Source organism: Tursiops truncatus, chromosome 17 (assembly GCF_011762595.2).
Source record: "Tursiops truncatus isolate mTurTru1 chromosome 17, mTurTru1.mat.Y, whole genome shotgun sequence".
Classification (NCBI taxonomy): Eukaryota; Metazoa; Chordata; class Mammalia; order Artiodactyla; family Delphinidae; genus Tursiops; species Tursiops truncatus.
This window is the reverse complement of record NC_047050.1, coordinates 59,699,909-59,713,992: the sequence shown is the minus strand read 5'-3', so window position 1 is coordinate 59,713,992 and position 14,084 is coordinate 59,699,909. Positions and strand designations below refer to the sequence as shown.

At 39.5% G+C, this 14,084-nt stretch overlaps 1 protein-coding gene across 6 annotated transcripts in view; it reads right to left on the bottom strand.

Moving 5' to 3' along the window:
• The window catches only part of DEPTOR (DEP domain containing MTOR interacting protein), a 147,245-nt gene that overhangs the window by 38,063 nt on the left and 95,098 nt on the right, over window positions 1-14,084 (bottom strand). For all 6 annotated transcript variants that reach the window (XR_012327328.1, XM_033843248.2, XM_033843247.2 and 3 more), the window contains 2 exons: window positions 11,805-11,875; window positions 9,664-9,768 (listed from right to left, as the gene is read on the bottom strand). Coding sequence is in view for 5 of the 6 variants with exons in the window: in XM_033843248.2 (XP_033699139.1) it covers window positions 9,664-9,768; window positions 11,805-11,875 (176 nt within the window). In the remaining variant the exon portion in view is untranslated. The remainder of the gene's footprint in view (window positions 1-9,663; window positions 9,769-11,804; window positions 11,876-14,084) is intronic.

The following is a 14,084-nucleotide window of genomic DNA, read 5'->3' as shown; positions in this document are numbered from 1 at the left end:
CATGTACAGAAAGGGGCTAGCATGGTGCAAGGTCAGGCATACAGAAGACACTCAATAAATTATTGGTTTTTTCTCTTCTTTCCTCCTTTCCCCATTGTGTTGAAATGAACCAGAAGTTACTGGTATGGAATTGCTAAAGGATGAGGGAAGGGTGGCCAGAGGGAAAATGTACAGAACAACCTCTTTCAGATGAAAATGCATTGCATGGGTTGACTCAACTTTGATGGGTCCTGTATTTCATGTTCCATTCTAGAGTTGCAATGCCAAGGAAAGGTCTTCTAAGCCAGAGGTTTACAGATTTCATTTTTTAGGTAAAAGAACCTTCAAAATAAAAATAACTCCAAATTAAAAAATGGTGGATCAAGTGAGAATTCCAATGATACTACTGCTGTTGTTCTCTAGGCCGTAAGGGGGTGGAGAGGAATATGAAATAATATAGAAACTTACCAGCAAAGGTGTAATTAATTGTTCTCTTTTTTTATGTTCATCTCGATTGAGACAAAACTGAAAAGTAAGATTATAGTTTGGGGCCTCTGGTAACATCTGTTCCCTTTTTGGTCTCTGGGGACAAATACGCTATTACTGCATGAGGAGGACAAGGTACTTGGAAGGGAAGAAGGGAAATGGACTAGAGTAAAAATAAAATTTTCAAACCAGCTGGAGATGATGCAAAAGTCTTTTGACCAAAACACTTAAAACTCAATTCCGTTTACAACTGAAGTCAAGGTGGAACCTTCCCTGGCCTACATCTCAGCAATCCCCTCTAGCAACTTAGCTGCCTGACCCACCTCCAGCAGCCTGGGTCAGCTACGAGGAGGCTGTGAGTACGAAGAGTTCTGGGAATTGGAGCTAGATCACAGACTTCTCCATCCCATCCAGAAAAGGAGTTAGGTGGATCTTATCACTCTCCCTAAGGACACATTTTCTCTGGAGTTCTTCCAGAACTTCTAGAGAAGGAAATTTTAATACAGGTGTGACAGTCTCCCCTCGTCATGGGGGAAGGGTTCCCTTTAAACCAGGCAAAGAGCTCTTCTCTGGGTCTGGAAAGGTCGAGAAGTGTTAAGAGGAGAATATGAAACTCAGTATCTTCACTCTGGGGCCTGACCTGTCCACACACTGGTGGCCCACTTCTTAAAATTTTCCAAGCCTCATTAAACAGTAAAATAAAAGCGAGAAATGGGACAAGCCTCTTAGATAGCCTCACCCACCAGAGGCAGAGAGCAGAAGCAGAAGAACTACAATCCTGCAGCCTGTGGAAGGAAAACCACATTCATAGAAAGACAAAAAGAAAAGGCAGAGGATTTTGCAGCAGATGAAGGAACAAGATAACCCCCCAGAAAAACAACTAAATGAAGTGGAGATAGGCAACCTTCCAGAAAAAGAATTCAGAATAATGATAGTGAAGATGATCAAGGACCTTGTTAAAAGAATGGAGGCAAAGATCAAGAAGATGTAAGAAATGCTTAACAAAGGCCTAGAAGAATTAAAGGACAAACAAACAGAGATGAACAATACAATAACTGAAATGAAAAATACACTAGAAGGAATCAATAGCAGAATAACTGAGGCAGAAGAACAGATAAGTGACCTGGGAGACAGAATGGTGGAATTCACTGTTGTGGAACAGAATAAAGAAAAAAGAATGAAAAGAAATGAAGACAGCCCAAGAGACCTCTGGGACAACATTAAAGGCACCAACATTCACATTATAGGGGTCCCAGAAGGAGAAGAGAGAGAGAAAGGACCCGAGAAAATATCTGAAGAGATTAGAGTCGAAAACTTCCCTAACGTGGGAAAAGAAACAGCCACCCAAGTCCAGGAAGCACAGAGAATCCCATGCAGGATATACCCAAGGAGAAACATGCCAAGACACATAGTAATCAATTTGAAAAAAATTAAAGACAAAGAAAAATTATTGAAAGCAACAAGGGAAAAATGACAAATAACATACAAGGGAACTCCCATAAGGTTAAAAGCTGATTTCTCAGCACAAACTCTACAAGCCGGAAGGGAGTGGCACGATATATTTAAAGTGATGAAAGGGAAAAGCCTACAACCAAGATTACTCGATCCGGCAAGGATCTCAATCAGATGCAATGGAAAAATCAAAAGCTTTACAGACAAGCAAAAGCTAAGAGAATTCAGCACCACCATACCAGCTCTACAACAAATGCTAAAGGAACTTCTCTAAGTGGGAAACACAAGAGAAGAAAAGGACCTACAAATACAAACACATTAACAATTAAGAAAATGGTAATAGGAACATACATATCAATAATTACCCTAAACGTGAATGTATTAGATGCCCCAACCAAAAGACACAGGCTAGCTGAATGGATACAAAAAGAAGACCCATATATATGCTGTCTACAAGAGACCCACTTCAGACCTAGGGACACATACAGACTGAAAGTGAGGGGATGGAAAAAGATATTCCATGCAAATGGAAATCAAAAGAAAGCTGCAGTAACAATACTCTTATCAGATAAACTAGACTTTAAAATAAAGAATGTTGTAAGAGACAAGGAAGGACACTACATAATGATCAAGGGATCAATCCAAGAAAAAGATATAACAATTTTAAATATATATGCACCCAACATAGGAGCACCTCAATACATAAGGCAACTGCTAACAGCTATAAAAGAGGAAATTGACAGTAACACAGTAAGAGTGGGGGACTTTAACACCTCACTTACACCAATGGACAGATCATCCAGACAGAAAATTAATAAGGAAACACAAGCCTTAAATGACACAATAGACCAGATAGATTTAATTGATATTTATAGGACATTCCATCCCAAAACAGCAGATTAAACTTTCTTTTCAAGTGCACATGGGACATTCTCCAGGATAGATCACATCTTGGGTCACAAATCAAGCCTCGGTAAATTTAAGAAAATTGAAATCATATCAAGCATCTTTTCTGACCACCACACTATGAGATTAGAAATCAATTACAGGGAAAAAAATGTAAAAAACACAAACACATGGGGGCTAAAGAATACGTTACTAAATAACCAAGAGATCGCTGAAGAAATAAAAAAATACCTAGAGACAAATGACAACGAAAACATGATGATCCAAAACCTATGGGATGCAGCAAAAGCAGTTCTAAGAGCGAAGTTTATAGCAATACAAGCCTACCTCAAGAAACAAGAAAAATCTCAAATAAACAATCTAACCTTACACCTAAAGGAACTAGAAAAAGAAGAACAAAGAAAACCCAAAGTTAGTAGAAGAAAAGAAATCATAAAGATCAGAGCAGAAATAAATGAGATAGCAACAAAGAAAACAATAGCAAAGATCAATAAAACTAAAAGCTGGTTCTTTGAGACAAAAAATAAAATTGATAAACCTTTAGCCAGACTCATCAAGAAAAAGAGGGAGAGGACTCAAACCAATAAAGTCAGAAATGAAAAAGGAGAAGTTACAATGGACCACAGAAATACAAAGCATCATAAGGGACTACTACAAGCAACCCTAAGCCAATAAAATGGACAACCTAGGAAAAATGGACAAATTCTTAGAAAGGTATAACCTTCCAAGGCTGAACCAGGAAGAAATAGAAAATATGAACAGACCAATCACAAGTAATGAAATTGAAACTGTGATTAAAAATCTTCCAACAAACAGAAGTCTGGACCAGATGGCTTCACAGGTGAATTCTATCAAACATTTAGAGAATAGCTAACACCCATCCATCTCAAACTCTTCCAAAAAATGGCAGAGGAAGTAATACTCCCAAACTCGTTCTATGAGGCCACCATCACCCTAATACCAAAACCAGTCAAAGATACTACAAAAAAAGATAATTAAAGACCAATATCACTGATGAATAGAGATGCAAAATCCTCAACCAAATACTAGCAAACAGAATCCAACAGCACATTAAAAGTATCATACACCATGATCAAGTGGGATTTATTCCAGGGATGCAAGGATTCTTCAATATATGCAAATAAATCAATGTGATACACCATATTAACAAATTGAAGAATAAAAACCATATGATCGTCTCCATAGATGCAGAAAAAGCTTTTGACAAAATTCAACACCGATTTATGATAAAAACTCCAGAAAGTGGGCATAGAGGGAAGCTACCTCAACATAATAAAGGCCATATACAACAAACCCACAGCAAACATCATTCTCAATGGTGAAAAACTGAAAGTATTTCCTCAAAGATCAGAAACAAGACAAGGATGTCCACTCTCGCCACTATTATTCATCATAGTTTTCGAAGTCCTACCCATGGCAATCAGAGAAGAAAAAGAAATAAAAGGATTACAAACTGGAAAAGAAGAAGTAAAACTGTTACTGTTTGCAGATGACATACTATACATAAAGAATCCTAAAGATGCCACCAGAAAACTACTAGAACTAATCAATGAATTTGGTAAAGTTGCAGGATACAAAATTAATGCACAGAAATCTCCTGCACTCCTAATCACTAATGATGAAAAATCTGAAAGAGAAATTAAGGAAACACTCCCATTTACCATTGCAACAAAAAGAATACAATACCTAGGAATAAACCTACCTAAGGAGGTAAAATACCTGTACTCAGAAAACTGTAAGACACTGATGAAAGAAATCAAAGATGACACAAACAGATGGAGAGATATACCATGTTCTTGGATTGGAAGAATCAACATTGTAAAAATGACTATACTACCCAAGCAATCTACAGGTTCAATGTAATCCCTATCCAATTACTAGTGGCATTTTTTACAGTACTAGGACAAAATATCTTAAAATTTGTACGGAGACACAAAGACCCCGAATAGCCAAACAGTCTTGAGAGGAAAAAACGGAGCTGGTCAATCAGACTCCCTGACTTCAGACTATACTACAAAGCTACAGTAATCAAGACAATATGGTACTGCCACAAAAAACAGAAATATAGATCAATGGAACAGGATAGAAAGCCCAGAGATAAACCCACGCACCTATGGTCAACTAATCTATGACAAAGGAGGCAAGATTATACAGTGGAGAAAAGACAGTCTCTTCAATAAATGGTGCTGGGAAAACTGGACAGCTACATATAAAGGAATGAAATTAGAACACTCCCTAACACCATATATAAATATAAACTCAAAATGGATTAGAGACCTAAATGTAAGACCGGACATTATAAAACTCTTAGAGGAAAACACAGGAAGAACGTTTTTTGACATAAATCACAAAAAGGTCTTTTTTGATCCACCTCCTAGAGTAATGGAAATAAAAACAAAAATAAACAAATGGGACCTAATGAAACTTAAAAGCTTTTGCAAAGCAAAGGAAACTGCAAACAAGACAAAAACACAACGCTCAGAATGGGAGAAAATATTTGCAAACGAATCAACCGACAAAGGATTAATCTCCAAAATATATAAACAGCTCATGCAGCTCAATATTAAAAAACAAACAAAAAATGGGCAGAAGACCTGAATAGACATTTCTCCAAAGAAGACATACCAATGGCCAAGAGGCACATGAACAGCTGCTCAACATCATTAATTATTAGAGAAATGCAAATCAAAACCACAATGAGGTATCACCTCACACCAGTTAGAATGGGCATCATCAGAAAATCTACAAACAATAAATGCTGAAGAGGGTGTGGAGAAAAGGGAACCCTCTTGCACTGGTGGTGGGAATGTAAATTGATGCAGCCACTATGGAGAACAGTATGGAGGTTCCTTAAAATACTAAAAATAGAATTACCATACAACCCAGCAATCCCACTACTGGGCATATACCCAGAGAAAACCATAATTCAAAAAGACACATGCACCCCAATGTTCATTACATAATTCAAAAAGACACTATTTACAATAGCCAGGTCATGGAAGCAACCTAAATGCCCATCGACAGATGAATGGATAAAGAAGGTGTGGTACATATATATAATGGAATATTACTCAGCCATAAAAAGGAATGAAACTGGGTCATTTGTAGAGATGTGGATGGATCTAGAGACTGTCATACAGAGCGAAGTAAGTCAGAAAGAGAAAAACAAATATAGTATATTAACACATATATGTGGAACCTAGAAAAATGGTACAGATGAAACACTTTGCAGGGCAGAAACAGAGACACAGATGTAGAGAACAAACATATGGACACCAAGGGGGGAAGTGGCGGGGGGGGCTGTTGGTGGTGGGATGAATTGGGAGACTGCGATTGACATATATACACTAATATGTATAAAATGGATAACTAATAAGAACCTGCTGTATAAAAAAGTAAATAAAATAGGGGCTTCCCTGGTGGCACAGTGGTTGAGAGTCCACCTGCCAATGCAGGGGACGCGGGTTCATGCCCCGGTCTGGGAAGATCCCAGATGCCGCGGAGCGGCTGGGCCCGTGAGCCATGGCCGCTGAGCTTGCGCATCCAGAGCCTGTGCTCCGCAGTGGGAGAGGCCACAGCAGTGAGGGGCCCGCCTACTGCAGAAAGAAATATATATATATAAATTAATTAATTAAAAAATAGAATTCAAAAATTTTTTTAAAAAGCGAGAAATGGTAAACATACAGAAACTAGTTACAAAACGATTTCTGTTTTGGCAAGGAAAGCAGTGAAATTAAGCAGCCACAGTAAAAGTAGAAAAATTCCGCTGGATGGAAAGGTCACAAAGGCCCAGATGTAAAGCTTTGTCACATTGGAAAGTAGGAGAAAACGAGGGCTGAGACCTGAGACATGAGCCCGGTCTTCTGTGTAGACACTGCCATGGAAGGCAAAGTGGGACACTTTTCACTGTCCTGGGTCAGCTCTTGCCAGTCAGAGGTGCTAAAAGGAGGCTTCTGACCAGATGGGCAATTTCTACCACCCAGACCAAGCAGGTTGGTCACTGCCCAGGTCACCAGATCCTTCCCCAGGACAGGTTCTTGTACGGGTCACCCCCGCTGCGCACCCCCTTCCCCCCAGCTGAGCTCCACACAACCAGACACGCTGCCCTGCAGTTCAAGAGCAGCAGCGATGTGACAGGTTGGTGGTAACAATCCTCCAGGATTGGGTTATACCAGCGGTCCCTGACCTTCTTGGCACCAGGGACTGGTTTCGTGGAAGACAATTTTTCCCTGGACCAGGGCGGGGGTGTTAACACTAGCGATGGGGAGCGGCGAGGAGCGGCAGATGAAGCTTTGCGTACTCACCCCGCCGCTCACCTCCTGCCGTGTGGCCCGGTTCCTAAGAGGCCACAGACCAGTACCGGTCTGCGGCCCGGGGGTTGGGGACCCCTGGGTTATACAAAGGGCTTTTTATATAAGTTATTCTATAACAAATACATATGGTAAATATACGAAATAATTCATTCAGTGTTTTCCATAACAAGGTAATGGATTTAAATGAACATACACAAGTAGATTACATGGAAGAGAATGTTATTCCCTGTCATTTTCATTTAACCAATAGTACAATTCAAAAATATCTCAATACAGTCATTCTAATACAGAATTTCATCAAAAGCAGGTTTTTAGAACAGGGCTATATTTTAAGATTTCATTTCAGTGATAAATGTTGTGTTAGATAATTTAAACAGATTTTTTTTCCCCCAGATGGATTTCCCAGCATTTTTAGTATGCTAATGTGCTTTTTGTAGATTTCCAAGAGGGGAATAAACTGTGCAGCAGTTGAAAACTGTTTTGATCACAGAACCTCAGGACAGGATATTTTGCTGGACCAGAGAGCTGTATAATACAATTTTGGAAACGCTGTTCTACTGAATGCTGTACTGCCCTATAACATATGAAAACCATTGTACAACCCCCTGAGAAACTAAGAATATAAAGCATATGAAGTGTTAGCTTCTGAAATTGACAAAAGTGTATCAGGTTACCCATCTATCAGGGTATGTACATTCAGAAGTTAATTAAGAAATCAACTGACAATGTCTAGAACAGTTATGCATGTTAATCAATAAAGATGGACTAGAATCAATGAAAGACACCTGGCTAAGCAAAACAACGTCTTTAGCTGCAATGTAAATCCATTGTTTTCCCCAAAGGAAGTATGCTTCAAGCCCCATGCGAGTGAGTGCACGCTCACAACCAAAGCACGCTGCCAGAAATAATTTATACTGAGGTACTTTACTGTGGGAATAAAATATAAAACTCTTCCCACAGCCAAGAGTTCCATTAGAAAATGAAAAATTCGGCCTCAGCGCAGATACAAATGCTCCTGGCCAACTTTCCTGCTCTGGGTTTCTTTGGGGCTGTGCCCACTGCAATACTGAGGATGCAGGAAGGGCCTCTAATACAGATGGACTTAGCCAACGAGGCTTCTGTAACCTACCCAGAGCACAAGACACAGGAAGCCTGTGCCTCCCTGTGTGAAGGAGGTGTTCAAATCAGGGGGCAGAGTCAATCCTGAATCCTACCAACATCGGTTACCTGGACTGGCCATAATCTCTGCTCTGTGCTCCCTTGAGCTGGTCTCGGCTGCCCACCTCTCTTTTCTAGTAGGTAAACCATTGCCAGAAGGTAAGTGCTGGAAACCAGAGCTGTGGAGATCCAAACCATGCCATTGCTTCACTGGTTTACTGCTCTAAGAAAAGGACTGAGGGGAGAGGGTGAAAGTATTGAAGAAATAAAGAGGGGAATAATCTGTGGCTTTCAAGTCTTCTGCATCCTCCCATGGTCCCAGATAATCAAGAGATAAATACCCTCTGTGAAATATTTTACAGATGACAGAACAAAACTGTGCTAGATAAAGGTGTTTTGAAGCAGAAAACCAGTGCTCTCAATATCCTCTTATACCATATTTCTTTACAAATAAAAACAATGTGTATATATATACTTATATGTGTATGTATGTATATATATATATAATATATACATACATAGAAGTCTGGAAGAATATAAATCAAAATGTTAACAGTGATACACTTCAATGTATGTCAATTACACTTCAAAAGAGCTGCTTAAAAATGTAAAGAGTGGTTATCTCTAAGCTAGGAAAGATTATAGGCAGTTATCATTTTTTTTCTGCCTGTGTGTATTTTCCAAATTTTCTTGACTCTATATTCATTACTTTAATACTAAAAATGTGTAAAAATTATTTTCAAAAATCTTACACAATTCACTCAGTTTCTTGATGTTTGTGTAGTTCTTTGTACTTTATCAAGTGTTTTGACATATTTAATCCATAAAACAGCAGAATGAAATATGATTATCATTTCAGAGAGGAGGAAACAGGCTCTGAGATGTTACAGAACTTGTTCAAAGAGCTAGTAAGTAGTAAAAACCAATAAAAGAATCCAGATCTCCTCTTCCAAACTCCACGACTTTTGTTCTCTTTTTCTCACTATTTGCTGTTTCTTGTGCCTTGGCTGCTTAAACGCCACAAGTATATACTTTGAACAAAAGCAGTAGAATGACTGTATAAGATTTAAGCAAAAAGAAACTTTTTTTCAAATTCAGTATTGGTTCAGGAGAGAAATGTAAAATACCGAGGGAGGTTTGGAGACCAAGAAGGCAATAGTCCAAGCGATAGAAAAACTTATCCTTTTAGTTGCTACCTCATACGCTCTCGGCTTCATTTCACCCCCATTCAGAAAGCGAAAAGGAAATGACAAAAATGGGACCAAAACACGCAGGGAGAGAAAGTACAGATGGCACCAAACAATGAAATAAAGCGTGAAGTATTTAGACACTGCTGTACTGGAGGTACCTTCATTCCTGCAGCGGCTGCTGGGCCACTGGGATCCACGGCCTGGATGTGGCATGGCTTACTGCCTCGCACCACAAAGCCCCAGCCTACTGCGTCACCAACAATCTAGAGAGGAAAACCACAATTAGCCATCAGCAGACGGTCCCTGGCAGTGTGCCCGCCCTTCCAAGACAGAGAAAAGCCAAGACTAAAGGCATGCCATGAGATACCTCTTCTCCACTTCATCTCTACCCTGTCAGGGGAACGGGACTCTTCTATCACAAACACAGGCTTATATCTCTGTGCGGAAAACATGGTCATGAAACACCTGTTTGGCAGAAAGAAGCTTCTTCTGTGAGGTCACTACTCAATCAATAACTGGCAGATGGCCTCTTTCTTAGGCTGCTATGCCGTTGAATATCAGACTCAAATGGGAAGTCTGAAGATCTTAAAAATATGGTTGAAATTTCCCTTCAGATCCAGTTTCTCTTCCCCTGCATCCAAAGGATTCTTTCCTGATGCTCTTGATACGTCACTGAACTTTTTTTTTTATTGGAGTATATTTGCTTTACAATCATTGAAGTTTAAAGTAACCATTTAAATTACTAATGGGGGAAACCATGAAGAGTCTTGGCTCTCTTGAAACCCAATTTTCTGTACCAAGAAAAGACAGTGAAAAAGTACATAAAGTTCACTTTGGTCCAGTTCACTTCCAGTTGACCAGTTCACTCTGGTCCAAAAGTTGTTTGAAACTGGAGGGTGACTTTCCTTATAGAATCATAATTAGAATTGTCAGTTACATTCTCTGGGCAGCTCCCAGACATGTCTCTAATACATACCCCAACTGAAATAGAGACGACAGCCATTCACAGTCAATTACTAGCAATGCTGGCATTGCTATTTAAAACCGAAAAGAAATACAGCTAAAAAATACAATCCAATGTCTCTTGAATGCTGGAGACTGAGGAAAAGTAGGGAAGCAACTGAAATTTTTGTGACCATTCTCAAAAAGACTTTTAGGGCAGGTTTTAGTGTCGATGAACTCGTATTAGTTTTTGCTTGTCTGAGAAGTTCTTTATTAGGTATTTCATTGGCTTTAGGGTTTGCTGCTCTTAGTTCATTAGACCTAATTGCACTTCCAAATGTCCAGTTTACCTTTTCCCTGATACAGACATATTACCAGTGTTTTTTTCATATTGACTGGCTAGGACTGGACCCATCCTGTTTTAATTCCTTAGTGCTCAGGACGTGAAGTAGTCCTCGACAAATGTTCCTAGCACAAATGAGTGTGGAAACCTTTTTCCTCACCCTGAGGTATTAAAACAAAAATTAGAAGACTACAGGAAAGATGACAAGTATTTTAAAGAAGACGTCAATATAGATGTGAGGAGACAAAGAGACAGAGTCAAGTTGACAGGAAGTGGGTGAGGTGATGTCAAGCAGAGAACGTGGATTCTGTTTGAAGAAGACCAGTGGGGGACTCCCCTAGTGGTCCAGCGGTTTAGACGCCGTACTTCCACTGCAGGAGGCATGGGTCCGATCCCCAGTCAGGGAAGTTCCACATGCCTCAGGGTGCGGCCAAAAAAAAAGAAAAGAAAAGAATACCAGTGGGACCCTAGGAGTAGAAGGAAGGCTGAAGGACCTCCAAGAAAGGGCAGGTGGTCAGGAGGTGATCACAGTTATGCAGTGCGCCCAAATCAGGTGCTTGTATAACTCAAGGCACAATAACATTGTCAAAAACGTCATTCCTTATGGTAAAACAATCTATGCCATCGTTTTCTCTCTCTATCTTAAGACTTCCCTCATGTCTTAAATAATTTTTAGAATTAACTATAATGCAGAAGGGATCATTAGCATTATTTGTTCTACCATCTGCCTTTGAATCTGTCAATATATTAGGATAAGTACATAATGGAAATCTTTTTTTAAGGACACATCAAAAGGAATTTTAAATGCTGTATTAATAATGAATTATATCAAGTCCTAATGCATTTTAGTGCCTAAAGGTCAAGAAAGTCTACTATTATAATCATGCTCAAAACAAAAGGGAAATTGGGAGAAGCTTTTCAATTCCGTCCCTAAGCTACATATGGACACACTGCCATGTTGACATGGCCCAGACAAACGAGCAGCACAGGAGAAAAACCAAATGATGAGCCTACCGTGAATGTCTTCCTCGCATACGGAGCCCCGGGAGTCAGGAGTTCCTCAGAAGTGACGGGTCTTTTTAACACTGTAAGACAGACACAGTGTCAAGGTACAGACCCTTCTGAGCCCTCTGTTCTTTCATTCAGCAGATATTTACTTAATGCCTCATGTGTGACATCAGTGACCAAAAGTGGCAAAGATCCCTGCCTCCCAGTTTATATTCTAGCCGCACAGAGGCAGAAAATATTAGCAAACATAAATAACCCTAAACCTAACTTACAGAGCTACAGAAAGCAGAGACGGGAGCAGGGGGAGGGGAAGCAAGAGTGCCAGGGGTGGGGTAAGCAGTGGCTTGACATTTTTCTATAAAGGAAAAGACCACATTTTCTAGTTCCTGAATTTCTTTCTCTTAGACCTTGATGTGCATTCAACATGTCAAAATTACGAGAAATCCTTAAAGATGTTAAAAAAAAAAAAAGGAATTCTGACTCTGGCCATCTGATAACCGTTTCCACTCCATACAAACCCCTCCCCCATCATACCATACACGCCCCATTCACCAAAGCCTCACGGATTTCCTTATTAATACCCCAGATTGCGGGTACGCACTGCCTTTTGCCTTGAATCGTAACACTGGGGAACTCTTCTGCATAATTAACATGTGCTAGGTACTATGTTAGGCGCTTTAAATATATTCTATTATTTAATCATCACAAGAACTAATGGGTTCATTTCATCCTTATCCCTATTCTATTCAGGAGGAAACAGAAGCTGAGAAAAGTTAAATAGCTTGTGTCCAAGGCCTCAGAGTCAACAGGAAGTAGAATTAAGATTTAAACTCGGGCTTCCCTGGTGGCGCAGTGGTTGAGAGTCCGCCTGCCAGTGCAAAGAGAAGGGGTCCATGGTTGAGGATTCTGACCTTTTTATTCCCTGTCACTCAACTGCCTCCAGGCCCCTACCCACACAAGCCCCTCTGGGGTTTATGAACGTGGATGTAGGAATCACACTGTACTTGTGATATTTGACAATATCGACCATTTATTTTTATTACACTTTTTCCCTATTTTTATTGAGATATAATTGACATATAACATTATATTAGTTTCAGGTTACAACAGAATGGTGCATATATTATGAAATGATCAACTACTCCAGTTGACATCATCACCTCACATGGCTACAAACTTTTCTTTTTCTTGAAATGAGAGCTTTTAAGATCTACTCTCTTAGCAACTTTCAAATACACAACCCAGTATCATTAACCATAGTCACCTTGCTGTACATTACATTCCCCAGGACTTACCTATAAACTGGAAATTTGTACCTTTTGACCCCTTTCACCCATCTGGTCCACCCAACCACCAATCCCCGCCCACCGACCAACCCCCCTCTGCCAGTCACCAATTTGTTCTCTGTATATATGAGTTTTTTGTTAGATTCCACATACAAGTGAGATCATATGACATTTGTCGTTCTTTGCCTGACTTCACTTAGCACAATGCCCTCAAGGTTCATTCATTTTGTTGCAAATGGCAGGATTTCCTTCATTTTTATGGCTGAATAATACTCCGTTGTGTACGTGTGTATATGTATGTGTGTGTGTGTGTGTGTGTGTGTGTATTTATATACATACAAAAAAAGTACCACATTTCCTTTATCCATTCAACCATTGATGGGCACTTAGGTTGTTTCCATGTCTTGGCTATTATAAATAATGCTGCAATAAACATGGGGTACAGAGAGCTTTTCAAATTAGTGTTTTCATTTCCTTTCGATAAATACTCAGAAGTGAAATTGCTGGATCACATGGTAGTTCTACTTTTAATTCTTTTTTAAGGAACCTCCGTACTGTTTCCCATAGTGGCTACACCAATTTACATTCCCGTCAACGGTGCAAGAGGGTTCCCTTTTCTCCACACCCTCTCCAGCATTTGTTATATGTGTTCTTTTTGACGACAGCCATTCTGACAGGGATGAGGTAATATCTCATTGTGGTTTTGAATCACACTATATTGTAATATTTGGCAACAATACTGATCATTTAATACACTTTCTCTCTTATGTTAAAAAATGTAGAAACTTTGAAACCTAGGGAATTATTTCTAGCTTACTCTTTTCATATCCTTGGGAACTTATTTACTCATCACAATGATACTGATCATGTTACTTTCTGTAGCACTTTCTTTATCTGAATTAGGGCATTTATATACAGTGTTAAAAAATATATCCTGATGGATATCTAATGATTAATTTTAAATGCCTTACTGTGAAGCCTGCTTACCTGCTTGAGAGAA